The 17,322-nt window shown below is 36.7% G+C and overlaps 1 protein-coding gene across 1 annotated transcript in view; it reads right to left on the bottom strand.

Annotated features, from left to right (window-relative positions):
- Positions 1 to 17,030, bottom strand: part of arhgef18b (rho/rac guanine nucleotide exchange factor (GEF) 18b) — a 65,791-nt gene extending 48,761 nt beyond the window's left edge. Inside the window, exons 1-6 of the mRNA XM_053512655.1 lie at positions 16,838 to 17,030; positions 7,413 to 7,519; positions 5,880 to 6,307; positions 4,059 to 4,176; positions 3,823 to 3,943; positions 2,147 to 2,198 (exon numbers count right to left, since the gene is read on the bottom strand). Coding sequence (XP_053368630.1) covers positions 2,147 to 2,198; positions 3,823 to 3,943; positions 4,059 to 4,176; positions 5,880 to 6,307; positions 7,413 to 7,472 — 779 coding nt within the window. The 5' untranslated portion in view covers positions 7,473 to 7,519; positions 16,838 to 17,030. The remainder of the gene's footprint in view (positions 1 to 2,146; positions 2,199 to 3,822; positions 3,944 to 4,058; positions 4,177 to 5,879; positions 6,308 to 7,412; positions 7,520 to 16,837) is intronic.
- Positions 17,031 to 17,322: the final 292 nt, after the last annotated feature.

Raw genomic sequence — 17,322 nt, forward strand, 5'->3', positions numbered from 1 at the left:
AGTCGTGTGTGTGTGTGTGTGTGTGTGTGCCAGATATAGCAGGCTCCTGTCACTTTGTTTACTTACCAATGATACAGCTTAAGCTCATGCAGAACTTTCTGTACCATCAGCCTAGGACAAACAAGACACAGATACTAAACGCACGTGTGTGTCTGTGTGGGTGTGGGTGTACGGGTGTGTAGGTGTGTGTGTACGGGTGTGTAGGTGTGTGGATATTTGCGCACAGTAGTAGGTGGAGAGATAACTACTGGTGTAGTACAGTACTGTATGTGTATCAGAATATACAAGCTTACTGTGTTTCGTCTCTTTTTCAATGTTCAATGTACTGAATATAAAACGTGTAAATGTTATAAGGCAAAAAAATAATAATTTGTTTTGTGGAGCGCATTTGATAAAACAGTTGTCACACTGATTTCTCTGTAAAGGAAACAAAAGGACAGTGTCTGAAAATGCATTTTTGTTCAATGTGATGAATTTTGGGTGATTTATTGATTGCGAATTAATTTTGAATCCTTCTGGTTGATTCATTTCGGAGAGTCGTTATAAAACAATGATTCAATCACAAATCCTGAGTTGCAGATTCCACAGTGTAATTGCAAGGCTCCCAAGCATAATAGTTATGGTGTTACAGTGTTAAAGTCTATTAGCTTAAATCCTTCTTCTATTTATTCTTGTATTATATGTTTATCGTTGCTTTATCTTTTTTTTCCTATCAAGAGTTTCCGCACCAAAAAATTACAATGTACTCAAAACATTGGAATACTGAACAAAATACTGCTGGAACTGTCTCTTGAAACTTGAATTCTGCTTCAGGATGGAAATTTCACCCCCAAAAAAACACATAAAAATAGGAAAAGAAAATTAAGAACAAGTAGAATATTTTTATTACCAAAGAGAGAAAACACTAAAATATAGTATGTGTTCATATGCATGAGCTCATCAACTAATCAAACACAATTTGGGGGGTAAATACGAATGAATAAACACATCCATGATAGAGGTAGTTAAAGTGTTCTTATTCTCATCATTAGGAGGGTATGTATTATCTTTTGTACCTTTCATAGCTATATTTCATCTGAAAATGTATTTATAATAAAGCTTAGATTATAATTTCACAGATGCGCTAAAAATTATGTACAACATGACAGAAAAATATTTGCCCAAGCAATTGGTTCGGGTCATGGAGGACCCCCTGAGCAGGCCTGGGAACCGCTGGATTGAGCCATGACTTTAATTCAAAAAAATTATGTGTTACGTTCTGGTGGGTTTGTTTGTGTTAGGATAAGAAATCAACAAGCACCAAGACAGTCAGATAAATCTCTTGTAAGGAACTGAATCATGTTGTACTTAAAAAGAAAAAAAAAAAACATTAATGGCTGGTATAAAATTTTTCATTTTTTTAAATAGGCTTCTTTGCATACCAAATCATGTAAAAAAATCTGTATAAGTATAATCTTATCTACATGTATTTATAATGTAAAAATTGGGCTTTAAGCAGTGGAAGGCCAGACGGTCATGACAGTCCTTGCTAATGCTACCTCTTATTCAGTTACAGTACTAGGGTGGAGCTTGTGGCAGAAATTGGAATCTTCTAATGGGAACTTTGAAATGTAAATCTTTAAAGATACACTACATGCTTGATGGTACCAACTTAGCGTAAAATAAAAAGTATAGTTACATGTTTAGCTACATGTGTGTTACAGGTTATGTGTGGGAGGTTATCTACATCACAACGTAGATTGATTCTAATCTGAATCAGAATCCCAGTTTAGCAGATGGTTCACAGGGATTTGACCCAGCAAAAATGTAAATGCAAAAACAAACAATAAAATTCAAGCACTATTGAGTAAATCTAACACAAAAGCCAATAGCTGGGGTTTGGCCCACTTATTCTCTGTACTGCTTTTCCTGTTCATGGCCGTGGGAGGCCTGAAGCACATCTCAGGGGACTCAGGGCACTAGGCAAGGTACACCCTGGACAGGGTGGCAATTCATCGCACACCCAAAAGCATGCACACACTCACAGGCTCACTCACACACTACGAACAATTTGGAAACACCAGTCCCAATAAATATGCATATGAATGTTTGGGTTTAGCACAATAAATCTAGATTGTGTAATGGACAATAAATGTGTTGAACTTACATGTGACATTGTCCTTCTGCTGAGCGTAAACTCTCATCTGAGTCATGTTCCTCTAAAACAGACAAACAACATTTCTCAGTCTGAAAAATTTAACATTTTAAAAACCCTTCTCACGTAAAATTAAAAACCAAAAAAAAGAAATATAAATATAAAATACAAAACAATCCAATGATTTAAATATATAGTTTAGATTAAAATATGTAAGGAATGAAACACTTGAGGAAATTACTGGACAATAAATGTGGTGTAAGGCAACCACTGGAGTCTCGCCATCCCAAAATGTATTATTTTTTATAATAACTACAGGCTATATTAAAAGCTTAATAAATGAAATAATATGAAATAATATTATTATAATATTTATAAGGGTGTGTCAAAAATAATCTGCACTCTGGTTATATTATGAGCACTTTCCATTCAAGGCTGATGTTTCTCCAGTCACTGCTGTGAAGGTGTGATCGTGTTACATCGGTTCATTTGTAACTGCAGAACCAAAATAGATGCCCTACTTGTGATTTGCACGAAAGAAAAGCAATGTTCAGTGATTTGTTTTTTTGTGGTCTGAGGGTGTACCTGGTGCTGAAACAACTCACAGAAGAGGATAAACAGAAGTGTTTGGATATCTGCGAACAAAATGTGGACCAATACTCTAAGGAAGGTGAAAGTTTCTTAAAGAGAGTCAATACTTTTGACGCAATATGGATTGATCACAATGAGCCTGAGAGTAAATGCCAGATTAAGATTATAGAATGTAAATTGCCAAACCAAAAAAAGGTAAAAAGTCAACTATCAGCTAGAAAATTGATTTGAAGAAATCTAATAAAAAATTGGTTTTCTGGGATTCTTAAGTATTGGAACATTATCAGGAAAAAAATGTTCAACATTCAACAGTGCTCGTTAGAGTGAGATGCTTATTGAAGAGCTGAAGCCTAAACTTCAGATTAAACGAAGAAGACTGCTATCCAAGGGCGCTGTGATCTTCCACAATGTACCATACGCACACTTCTGCCCACCCTGTCGACACTCAGCAAAAATGTTGTTTTTAAGGTGTTAAGCATCCTCTCTATAGTCCTGATCCATCTGACTTTTATCTGTTTGATCTCCTGAAACCAGCCTTAGAAGGACAAGACTCACTTCTGATGAAGAAGTGAAGACAGTTGTGCATTTGTGGCTTGCAATCCGGCCTAAAACATTTTTAATAAGGCTGTATGAACGCTTGTTATACAAAGTGTATTGAGAAGCTACAAGATTATGTATTTGTCTTTTCTAAAAATGAATGAAACTGAATTCTACAGCCAGAGTAAAGGTAAGTTTTGACCCACTCTAATATTATTCATATTTACAGTATTTAAACATATCCATCCTTTTTTCCTCACGCTTAACCTTTTTTTTAAACAAAAGAAAAATGCAGCTTGTCATGTTACTGAAAAATGAATAAAGTGTAAACTTCTTTATTCCATTTTTTATCCATTTATGTAAAGCATCCAAGTCTATGCGAATGAACTGTTACTATGGAAACAATAATGTCATGTAATATACTGTATGCAGATTTGTGTGATTTGCACCTGTACTACGATCAGAAGTGCTGTTAAATAAAATGTACCGTAATAAAACCTGCTGGCTGTAGTGTACTTGGAGATCAGGGGGAGTGTAAGTGTGTGTAATCAGCTCCTCACCTCCTGAAGCTCGGGCTGCTTGTTTGGAAGTTTCCAGGATACGTGAGACCCTCTCAGCTTGAGACTTTTCAACTGGCGACACAATCTCAGATCTGGAATACATCCTCTCTTGGGTGGACGGCTGATAGGAGCAATGTAATTTGTGAGTCTGTGTTTGTGTGTGTGTGTGTGTGTGTGTGTGTGTTTATGTATGTGTATATTAATGAGTATTACAGATTGTATAGATTGTGCCGTACTGGGGATTTGATGAGCTCTGGTTCTCCACATGAAGTGAACTCCTCCACCGAGCTCTGAGACTGGCTCTGGTCATCTTGCTCTCCATCACTGTCTACACTCCTGGTGTCCAGACTAAACCTACACACACATTAACACACAAAAAATACACACTAATTACACATAAATGTTAAAACTATAGACAAGACTCACTAAAATGCACCTCGACCAATTAGCTTCAGACTGTGGAATTTGCTGCGAGTTACTGGGATTTTATATACCAACCACTTATTTATTCCAGTGTATACCAAAAATTAATACTTGTTTAAAACTCTTTATAGTTGTGGCAGCTGGCATGGCTGAGGCACACACTGCAGTTAGGTGGCGCCCTTTACAGGTTAAATTGCCATCAGATTTGGTATTTTTTAGGGAGATTTGTGGATGTGGCCAAAAGCAAATACTAAATACAGCCATGCTGTGGTGTGACAATGAAATGCATCATTATGAAAAAAGACAAGAGGAGCATGAAGTCTGATTTAATGACAAACAGGCAGGTGTTGCATATACTGGGTTCTGAGTAACCATCTTCTGTTATTACACTGGTCCAGTATTTTGTCACTCTGCAGTTGTGGGTGTTTGGGTGTGTCATTAGTGCACTCTTTGAATATTAACTGGTTCCTCTTTTGCTCAGCAGCAGTGTGTCACTTCACACGAATGAGTGAACATGCAAAACTGTTCTTGTTCTGTTTTAACAGTTTTATGAAGAAACATTATGTGCTTGAGTTTCAGTTTGAATGAAATCATATATATCATATGATATCATAATATATATATGCGCACATACTGCACACACACACACACACACACACACATAAAAATAAGAAAGAAAGAAGAAAGAAAGAAAAAAAGCACATAATTTTTGCAGAAGCACTAATATATACATCATATATTAATAATGTTAATAACATTAACATTGATTATTAATTATACACATGTAAAGGGCACAGGTTCGATTCCCAGCCAGTTCCCAAAACCAAGCCACTAGATGCAGAGCCGGTCCCAAGCGCGGATAAAAAGGGGGAGTTGCGTCAGGAAGTAAAACCTGTGCCAAGCTCGTATGTGTGGACCGGATAGTCTGCTGTGGCGTTCCCTTGCTGGGAGCAGCTGAATGACCAACAATAACTACAACGTTTATATAAACAATTATATCACAGTAAACTGGTGACAGGATCATGGGCACCTAAGGCTCATCCATGCCAAGGCCAACCCGTCTGGTCTGATCCAGCAGAAAAGGAAATACAGCACAAATCAGGAAAAAGGTCCGTGCTGGCTACAATAGAAAGATACACAGCACCCAGTGCACCATAGCCCATCATGCACCAGGCATCCAAACGCCCAGATTTCAATCCAATCAAGCTCTCATGGGATGCCCCAGACAAACAAGTCTGATCCATAGTGGCCCATCCCACAACCCACAGCACCCAAAGGATCCGCTGCTAACTTTCTGGTGCCAGACATCACAGCAAACCCCCAGACAGCCTGTGGAGCCACTCCCACAGGGGCCAGAGCCACCCAGGGAGCACACAATACTGGGCATTAAGTTTTGCATTGTAATTTTATGGCTGATTGGGGTATAAGTGCTTTTTATATGTTTATTATGGACCCTGCTCAATGCACAGCCATATTAAACTAAGAGCCTTGCAAACAACAATATGCCATAATACACCATCTTTACACCCCTATGTACAACATAGTTTACTTCCTGTTGGACCCAAAGCTTATCTAAAAGGCTACATGCCATACAATGCTGTATGAATAAATGCAATTTTGTTTTTCCGTCTTACCTTCTCCCCAGGCCGAGTGGATTCAGTGGAACATCTGAGCTGTGTCTCCGCGAGGTGGACATAGACCTGACAAGGATAGGGAAACTGTCGCTGTTCAAGTCATCCAAGCACATCTCGTCTGAACTCTCTGCCAAATCCATCACCTCTCCTTGGTCAGACAGCAGGTTGGTGTTACTGTGTGATGACGAGAGGTTTTCTAAGTATGTTTCACAGTGTAGCGTGGGCGATGGGTAGAAGACTAATCCTGGACTGAGCTGTGGTTTGTCCTCTGTGTCAATAAACACAGCCAGGGGACTCTGAGAAGGCTCACACTCTCCACCAGGTCTGGCCTGGAGGTCTCTGAAATACTCAGAGTCTTTCAGGGAAGCATTCAAGTCCAATAAGTCATCTGTCCCACACTCGAAATCACTCTCACCTAAACAAGAACTCTAAGAGAGTGAAAGAAATACATCATTGGGTCATCATTGGTGGCTATTCTGATTAAAATAAAAAAACACTCACACATGACTGGTGGGAAACTCTGTTAATTTTATTTAAAGTTCTTTTACAATTAGGCATATGCTCTTATCCAGAGCGACTTACATTTTATCTCATTATACATCTGAGCAGTTGAGGTTTAAGGGCCTTGCTCAAGGTGGCAACTTGGTGGTTGTGGGGTTTGAACCTGGGATCTTCCGAACCGTAGTCCAATGCCTTAACCACTGAGCTACCCCTGGCCCTATTTTCATGGGCCTGGCCTTTTCATTTTGACAAAATGTTTATATTCCACAGTTATCAGGTTCCTACAACACAACATTTTATTCATTTTATCACTGCAATTTGTCATTAATCACAGAACTTTTCTTTGTTTGAATTGTCTTTAATGCTTGTTGCAATATTCATTTGTTTTTCAGTGCCCTAAAATAACATCTTTACTGTATATGTATAAGGCATTAACAATATCCAGGGCCAGGGGTTGCCACTGTTGGGCCCTTGAGCAAGACCCCTTAACCCTCAACTGCTCAGATGTGTAATGAGATAAAAATGTAAGTCGCTCTGGATAAGAGCATATGCCTAATTGTATGTATAATGAGATTAAAAAAAGTAAGTCGCTCTGGATAAGAGCGTCTGCCAAATGCCTAAATGTAAATAACAGTGCCCTACTTTATTGTTTATTCTGGGAAATATATTAGAAGTTAATTTGCTTTTATATGCTGACTTAATAGAAAAGCTAAAAAAAAATCCAATAAAATGGGATCTAATAAAGGAGTGAATTAAATTCTGTATGTGTAGAGAGTTTTCTTTGTAACAAAAATATTCTTTCTGTTTTGCTTCTGTTTATGATAAAATCATGTTTATCACTCGGTTTCACATCTAGCTTATCAGATGCTGCTTTTAAATTGAAAAATGATGTAAATATATATATTTCTTCAGCTGTAATTTTCCAATTGTATTACTTTGGTTATATTGGTTAGTGGTTTTTTACTTAGATATTCTTATATGCATTTATTTAAAAGATCCTTATTACTTTTTCTCTGTGTTTTTTTTTCTTACCTGATCTTCAGGTGTGCTGCTTAAGAACTGGTCAGGTGAAGATGAGGAGGAAGATCTCATCCCTGATGTGGGAGCACTTGGCTGTGCACATGGCTTACCCTCTGAAGCTTAAAAAACAAAGATTAACATCTCTTTACCAGTATGAAGGTACATTATCTATTGTTTAAACATAAAGTGTTTACACACTTATCTTTAAAAGTAAATGTCAGTCAGCCAATCAAATCAAACAAACAAAAAACAAGTCTTTCAGTAGGGGCATGGTTAAGGTTTAGCTGTGAACAAAGACAAGGCGAGTCAAAGCAGCAGGTAACACATGATAATATGATGCATGATATTTTCACTGGTGTATTACCATCAATCTACTGATTAGTGTCTCTTTGTGCTTTCAGGGACTTCTGGACCGGCCAACTAAAATTATGTAGTTCTATCCATTTACCATCAACCAATCGAGCAATAAATTCTTGAATCAAAATCAATTAAACCGAGCAACTAATCATATCAACTAATTAATCACCCAACTAACCAATCAACAATAACAACAAAATATATCCAGCAATTCATCCATCAGTCACAAAATAAAACTAATTCACTAATTTACTCACACACTCAAGTTAGTTATTCATCTAACAGCCAAACAAATCATATACAATCAGTTAATCAAATAAACAACCTAATTTAATGAACCAGCCATCGATCAACCAAGTAACCGTCCACTTATGCATTCAGCCACTGACGTATAAATCCATCAACAGGTGGCAAATAATCAATCAGTTTGTATACAGTTAAGTCCCAAAGCCTTTTTCCATTTATCAAACATTGACACTATTTTGGTAAAATTATATTTCAGAGTCCAGTGTTTTATTGCTGACTGAAAGCCACAAGCAAGAGAACACAGAACACACAGAGACGTGACGACTTTGAACCCAGTGTGACATCAGTTTATATGTTCTGTTTAAATAAAATACACAGTGTCAAACCTGGGGAAAATCAACCGTTAACCAATCAAGTGTTGTGTGAACAAATGTTCAAAGGCATATTAGCACCTACATGGATTTCTCACAGAAAAAATGGATGCACCTTATTACTTTAGATACTTCCTTGTAAGGAAATGCTTGAAACTGTTTTATAGTTTTGAGAAATGTCTGTGGACCACCTTTCAGCTTTGTGTGAAATTAGTGGATGAAAATGAAAAAAAAAATCATTTTATATGTCATGTTGCTTTTATTAAAAAGGTTACTGTTTAATTTGGTAAATTATTACTAACCTACAATCCGCCCCAGCATATAAAACAAACCAAATGATTAAACTTCTCTTAACAAGTCAAATCTGGTGCCAATGATGTTGATAGGGATGCCCCGAAAACACCAAGTCTAGTCACTCCTCTTACTGATTTGTGTGTCTGAAATAACCTAACCTCACGGACAGTGATGGTGAAACTAAGTCTTCTACTCTGGCTTACTCAAAAAGGGGATAAATAAATAAAATTCACTTTTTAAATCCAGATTGCTATAACGTTGTTGAAGGCATGAGTTCCTGAATATTAATGCATAACATGGGAATTGTGGACTAGGAGATCTGTGCTAGGCTAGTCTGCTATTTACATCACGGTGTTACATGCATAACTCCCATCTGTTACTGTAGCATCAGGGTCTGATCAGTTACTCCAACTATTGCATACTGTGCCATTTACTGTACACACTCCTTTCATTCTGCTCTTTGCACAGGTACTTGGGTTTTTGCACAATTTTGCACTGTTATCACTTATAAATGCACACTTTTCACTTTTGATTTTTGATTTATATTCTTAACTACTGTATATACTCCTTATATATCTTGCAGTGTTCTTAGATTTCCATTGCACTGGTAACTTCTGATCAGTTCTCACATTACACTGTGTGTACAGACTACTGTATACAATATATATAATATACAATGTGCAATTTGCAACCTGTCTTTGTGTTACTGTCTTTATGGCTAAAGTATCTGTCTACAATTAACATCTTGACAAACAGGAAGACATTTAACCTTGCTGTGACCTTATTTCTATTTATATTAATTCCAAAAATTAATCAGTTTATCCACTGGTTTTAATAAATGTTTCATATAAATTCTAATAACATTCATATAATTTTAAGTATCTCAGATGGAGGGGACAGATGACTGGACAAACATAAAAATGCCCACTTCTTTTATTTTTAAGTTTTGTATTATTTTTGGATAACTTAAAAACAGAGTTGTCAGCTTTTCTTTTCCAATACTGATATCTTTATTATTAACCAGTATTGACATCTGTTCATATATATAAAACACAGGAAAAAACATTGTAAATAAAAATTCTATAAACTTTTTCTATACACTAATAATCAATTATAAGAAAAAACAGTTGCCATTTTATAGTATGTAAAAATTTCCAAATATATTTTTTCCCAAATTCAATTTCAATCTTACCTGTAAGAAACCATTTCTCACAGGTTTTAAAATTCTACATGTTCTTTTTGATATTTGATTCTTGGTATTTTGCTGGTATGCACTTAACACTGCTATCAAAGTGTTGCTATTTGTAATCTTAAATCCACAGGTCTTTTGGACCTGACTGTATATACAGTAATACAGCACTATCCTGGTAGGCGATAAACAGCAGTCTGCCGTATAAACTATAAAAGCATGTTTAAACTATCTTTCGTCATGTCTTATCTCTGAGTATATTCCATATCAAAACAATCAATTAGGGTTACACATTAATTAACAGGAAATGGAAGTGCAGATGAATTAAGGCAGCCAGAATGTAAACATGGCCTTCTTGGTCTGTTATAGCACAGAAGCTCCGGTTTACTTTAGCAGTTTGTTGGCGGAAATGAGCTTTAACAGCACAGCTGGGAGCCTCTGCCTTGTGCAACAGAGGGAAGAACTGATAACCATTTTATTTAACAGTGTACTCATTCTGGATTACGACTGGGCTGAAGAGTAGTGCAGCTGCAAAGCACAGGTTTATATTAAGCACTTGTTCTGTTATTTTTTCTATTTGCTCCAGACTTGAACACTATTACAAATAGGTGGAAAGATTGCAGCCCACCTGCTGTCACCATCCAACCCCGACTTAGCTCCTGTTCTGGAAGGAAGAGTAAGCAAACACTGCTCAGGCTATGTGTGCAAAGTTGGTAGAGATGTGTCCAAACAGACTCGGAGCTATAATTAGTACAAAAGGTTCCACGAAGTATTAACACAGATGGTCCTTTTCCGAAATAATTAATTCTAATAACTAATAATCATTTTATTTTTATTATTTTTTCTGAACTGTTTCTATTTATTTTTTTGTATACATTTATGTTCTATTTTGCATTGAGTAAATAACATGGCAATTTTCATTCCAGGCTGTAAAACTAAATTATTTTAGATATTCATTGTATGTATATTCATAGACAAAAGAAACATAGCACCATAAAAATTAGACTAAATTTTGTACTTTTACAAAAACCTTGAAATCTAATTAATGATTTTGTTTGCCTTGTTACATTAAAAACATGGGAAAGTTAAATTACCGTCATGCCCAGTAGAGCTTTATTTTATTATGGATAACCTAATTCACATCTTCATGCGATGAGCTATGTGAAAATTTGCCATTTGATTATGTCCAGTCGACATGTATTGGTGTCAAAAGTAATGAAATCATTCTGATTGTGCGTTTTGTCCTCAAACTATCGTGCTCTGTTCAGACAGTGCTAGCAGAGAGATGCCACTGGAATGCTTCAACTTGGTGCATCACAAGCAGTCATAGCTAGAAGTGTTAGAATTGCCAGGAATTCAATTTCCAGGCTATGGGACAAATTCCAAACAACTGGTTCCACTGCTGATGGCCCTAGATCTGGAAGACCAAGAGTGACATTTGAGAAATTCTATACAGAAAATGGTGTCACTACAGCTGGTTACACATGACAAGTTGTCAGACTATTCAACAGCGCTTGGCTGCAGCTGGACTTGCAGGATGTGGTCTGGCGAATCGTGACTCTACTTCATTATTAACATCATCTGAATTCTTAATTTCAGGTGGTCTTTGACAGATTTTTATATACTTTTATGAAATGTAACTTTCTTATTCAAATAACAGCTATACATTTTGTAAGAAATGTATATGTGCGATGTTTGTTATGTTGCTATGTTTTATAATGCTCTGCTTTCTCTGGCATAGCAACATAACAAGCCAACTCTTACTGTTACACTAAGCCTTCTTCCATATTTAGAGAGCCGTGTCATGGCTATGACCTCGATGCCCATCTGTATGCCCTGAGTGCTGTTTAATAACAGATCAGATATGAATAAGATAAATCTCTGAACACAGGAACTTACCCCCTCTCTTTTTCTCTCCCTCTCTTTCTCTCTTTCCCCCTCTTGCTGTGCTGCTGCTCTGAATGATCATAACATGTAAAATGACACAATCCAGACCCCCCCAAAACCTCCCTCCCAAAATTCCCTCCAGCTTCTGACGCCAGGTTGGTCCGCATCCACATCAAACGTGCAGTATGTAAACCTCACTGCTGCCATTCATGCACCCGTATCCTTTTATGGGCCGGCTCATGACACCATACGTTACAGCCAGGAAAAGACAAGCTAAGTCTTTTAGTATCTCAGATGGAACAAAAAATTCCCAAGTACACTTTATGAATTAGGAGGAGCGCTGTGCTGCATTTGTGTGTCACCAATGAAGTATAACTAAAACTTTACATGAAGAGTCTCTTAAAAAGACTGATTTACCGCATTAGTTAGAATTTAGTAAATAAAAAAGCACTTACAAGCTTTTAATTTACAAGCTCTTAATAAGACATAAAACTTTTTTCTGAAAGATCTTAGAAAATGTAAGGTTACAAAGCACTGACATAGGCGACAGTTAAATAAATGTTAAATAAATGTCCCCTCACATTTATTTAAACTTTACCATGCCAATTATTACACACTGTTCTTTGTTTATTGTACATTGAGATTATTTCTTTAACTGATACTCGGTGTAAGTTGATTTAAATTGCAACATATTAGAATAAATGTATTAAAAAATACTTAAAAGTTAAAAATGACTGAATCCACCTTTAAATGGATGTGCTTTAAAGTCACTAAAATATTTTGATTATCATCAGATGAGAAATCACTGAGCTTACATTTAATTTCAGTTAAAAATCAGTTCATCTTTATTACTAAATGACAATTTGTTGAGAAATGATTAATCATGATTCATAATTTCGCTGCTCTTACATCATTTAATGTAATATTTAACATATGTAGCAATTACCCTTTGGATTTAACTTGGGGTTTTCTGACTGGACTTTTCTGTTATTTCTGCCCAGGTTTCATTTTGTAAAAGATGCAACTTAATACAAGTGGGTCAAAAGTGGGATTAAATTAAAGGGGGTGACCCAAGTCCACTTCTTCTTTCAGTATTCATCACTCGTATCATGAGACGTCTGTAAGCACAAGGCTGTCAGCTCTTTAAACACACAGTGTAACAGTGTGAGTCATGACAAAAAGTATCGATATTATAAAACCACACTCACTGAATGGCCGGCTTAGAGGACAAATATAGAAGGCTTCCTAGAAATGAAAGACCTAGACACAGTGTGAGATCCTCTGAGCTTTATACAGTCTTTAAGCACACTAAGTACAGTTCATTTAAAATCTACTTCGACTATAATTTAGCAATGATTAGCTCAACTCACGTGAAAGCTTTCATGTTGCTTTAGCTGAAAGCAGTACGCTGTAGATCTGAATGAAACTAAATCTTTGAGTTATACAGAATATATAATAATAATTATATTTATCTAATTGTTGGTAAACATTCACTTCTGTCACAAATACGTGATAAAACCTGCAAAAAACAAAGAGCTGCATCAAAACCCAATCCCCTGCAAAGCAACAGGAATAAATGAGCATTCGGGTTTCTACCTCTTTTAAAAGACCATCGTTTCATCCAGAACTTGGAGAAGGACGGCCACGAGTGGTTGAGGAAAGACTCAGCCATCAAGTACACATTCAAGCAGGAGAACAAGAAAAACTCAGGAAACCCCCACATGCAGCAGAGTCGAGAACCAACTGGAGTTTAATGAACATCTGATCCAAAGATCCTATGCTGCGGTGAACAGGATGAAGGGGAGAAAGACAGAAAGAGGGGGGGAGACAGGGAGGGACAAAGAGAAAGACAAAGAAAGATGCATAAAAGGGGATAGAGAGAGAGCAAGAATGACAGAGAGAAGGGAAGGAATGAGAAAAAGAAAGAGTAAAGTGGTGAGATTTACCAAACAATAACAGAGAAAGTAAGAAGGAACGAACGAACGATTAAGAGACACAGACATGCAAGAGATGCAGTGAGAGAGACAGATGAAGAAAAACAGAAGAAGAGAAACATAAAGACAAGGAGATAGAGATGGAGAGAAAGACCGTGCCCGAGACACAGACAAGCAGAGAGACAGTGATATTGGTGTAGCTAGAATGTAGAGGAATGATGCATGTCAGAGACTGAAGCTCTCAGGAGGATGTGGAGCAGAAGGAGAGTGTGTTTTGGTCTCACGCTGACAGAATGAGGACAGGATAAAGAAATTCAGGGAAAATGGATTTGGACTTAAGTGTGTGACTTGTCACTTGTTTCTTTGAACCCAAAGCCAGATCATATCTCACAGCCTCGACACCTTCGTACTTTCAGGAAATGGAAAACTCCGGCAACATAACGCTAGTACACAAACACCTTAGCACTAGGAGTCAGTTGGAGATTTCATGCTAACAGATGACAGCTGTTGAGAACACACAGCAATAGTGCATCACATAGAAGATTCACTACAAGGGAATGGTAAACATTTGCTCTGTTCAGTAGCTAATTGCTAGTAGCTAGTAATAGCTACGATATAGCAAATGGCTACTAAAACTCATAACTACAATAGCTAGCTAACTGGCTTAATAGTAAACAAATATAAATAAAAGAAAGGTTTTGTCTGTATATTGGTACTTGCTCTTTTCACTTCACATTCCTTACATTGGAGGACCAGAAACCAGTCTCAGAATTTCTGTCTCTAGGATGTCTTTATGTCTGCCCAGCCGATTTTGTCAAAATCCAGAAGAATATATATATAAAAAAATATTTCACAATATATCACAACTTTATCATCTCACCCTGAATGACTAAAAAGTTGTATGAGTGATCAATCATAAGGAAAATATTCTAACTTACACATATCTAAAAGTTAGTTAAATGGTTAGCTTATGATTAATAACTCATTTGTAAAGAATCTTACAAATACTCAGGCTCCTTGGCAACAGCAGCAACAACACAACTATCCTATCTTGCTAACTAGCTAATTTCTTAAAGCTAACTTAACTCAGATTTGATGGTGAGTTTAAACCAGACATAGCCAGTGCATTGTGATTTAATATATGGATCATTAGGCATTAAAAGTAGCACTGTGTAATAAAAAAAATTATTACTAAGAAATTAAAACATCCTTGGTGTGCCCTAGCAGGCAGTGCTATAATATTTATAGTGATACTCAGTAGCTAGGTAATATCCTGCTTTCTATTCGACTAATGAACCATTACGTATAAGATAAGACGGAAGGATAAACACGTGACTTTTTGGTTTTTATGTTAGGGATAATGTGTCAAGTCATTATCAAGCAATCTCAAGTGACAGATTCAGTAGCTCAGGAGACAGAAGCAGATACTCATCTATACCACAGAATGGAAACCAAAAGAGAAATCAGACTCCAGCGACGATAAACAACAAACGGAAGGAGCTGCGTGAGGGAAAACACTAACCTAAAAAAAAATATTCTGCATGGCGAGTCTGTTCATTCACAACACAGTCAATTACCTAAAGTCTACTCACTTCCCTGATTCCCCTGACGAGAAAAGTGAAGTAATAACGACTGGTCATGAAAAACCCCACTTATGGGTATGTTATGTAAATAATAAAGAACTTTTTGAGTCTGGTTATTGTAAATTGATACATTGACACATACCTCTGCCTTAGCACACCACTTCATGTTTCCAATAACAGCACGTCACACCATGTGTCATTGCTCTTACACCATAGCAGATACACAATTTTATGTTTTTTTACAGAACCATACTTGTTTTGTTTTTTTACCTATTTACAGTCTCATTTTACATTGTGGAACATCATCATCGTCTTATCGTCTGTACTGGTTTATCCTGTAGACAGGGTCGCGGGGGGCCTGAAGCCTATCTCAAGAGACTTAGGGCAGAAGGAGTGTTACGCAATCTATCACGGGGCACACACACACACACACACACACACACACACGATGTCACACTCGTTCACACACTATGGGCAATTTCGGAACACCAGTTAACCTAATCTGCATGTCTTTGGACTGTTGGAGGAAACCAGAGCACCCATTAGACACCCAACAAGCACGGGGAGAACATGCAAACTCCAAGCACACGGACCCGAGGCGGGAATTGAACCTAGACCCTGGAGGTCCATGACCAGTAAGCCACCATGGTGCCATTGTGAAACATCCAATAAACAAATTAGTTCCTGTTATCACTTATGTTGTAGAAGCTATAAACAGGCGTTCCCTCACTATTGTCTTGTTTCTTTCACTTTCTTGCATTTAAGAAATAAAATTACAAAATAATAAAATATAATAAGCATAAACCCATTTTTCCCAAGAGTGTCAGAAGGTATGGTTTTACCTCTGACAGGTCTGACACTGGATGATGCTTCCTTAAAATGTTTGTTCTACAGTATAAGAACAATTAATTTACAAATATCAGCAATAAAAAGAACAGAATATTTGTTAGATATGGTGCAGCCACTATAATAGTGTATGTGTTACTATAGCAACAATGAATTAATAGAACTGGCTTGACAATTTAATCCCCCCAGGCCTTCTACCATATATTGTGCATAAACAACAACAACAAAAAAATTCTATAATATTTATTTCCATATTTTAAATTTTTACTTGGTTTAAACATAAGAGTCATTTATCTTTGCAGCAACTTGATGCACTCAAACAATGAAGACTGTTTCGATTTCAGCTGCTATTTTAGCTGCTAAATGAACAAACAAGCTACACTACACACTTTAATGGACTCAATCATATTTGAGATATAAGGTAGAAATATCTGGATAGGTTTCGGGTGAATAGAAAAGTATATGAATTAAGATAAAGATGAATTAAGATTTAAGATTAAAATATTATTTAATAATAATAATAACAATTATTATTATTATAATTATCACCAACATTACTTATACGCCTGTGCATACTTTATATAAATTTTATTCCTTAAGGTGATAACTGATTCTTGTTTTATTTTTCCTGTGTCAGTATGAGCAACAGCCTCATAAATGAAAATGATAGCCCATTTTAATTGTGATGGCTATTTGCAGAACTTTTAACTTAGCAAAAAATAATACTCACCTCTTCTACGAAGTCTCGAGGAAAAAAAGTGCTGTGGAAAATCAATATTAACTACGTCGATTAACTACGTCGTGTCTGTTACACAAACTGTAAAGAATGAAGGTTTTAACCCAGAACCCCCCCCCCAACTTCCTTCTTTTACGTGCTCAAAAAGCTGAGAAACTCCTCCTTTTGTTTTACACACACACACACACACACACACACACACACACAAGTTCATCCGAAGTGCCAAAATGCCCAAAGTTATAGACATCAATGCTTCAAAAAGCAGTTTCAGTGGAGTGTTTTCATCTCAGTTATGCATGCGTGTATATGTATGGGTGTGTTTGCAGCACAAATAAGCACAAATTCTCTGCTGACATTATCTGTGACATCAACTGTAACTGAGCACTTTACAGCTGCTGCAGGGCAAAAAGGAAGTGAGCCAGTTTGCACAAGCTTTTCATTTCCATCTAAATGCACTACTCACCAACTCGTCTTATATT

Source organism: Clarias gariepinus, chromosome 15, assembly GCF_024256425.1.
Source record: "Clarias gariepinus isolate MV-2021 ecotype Netherlands chromosome 15, CGAR_prim_01v2, whole genome shotgun sequence".
Classification (NCBI taxonomy): Eukaryota; Metazoa; Chordata; class Actinopteri; order Siluriformes; family Clariidae; genus Clarias; species Clarias gariepinus.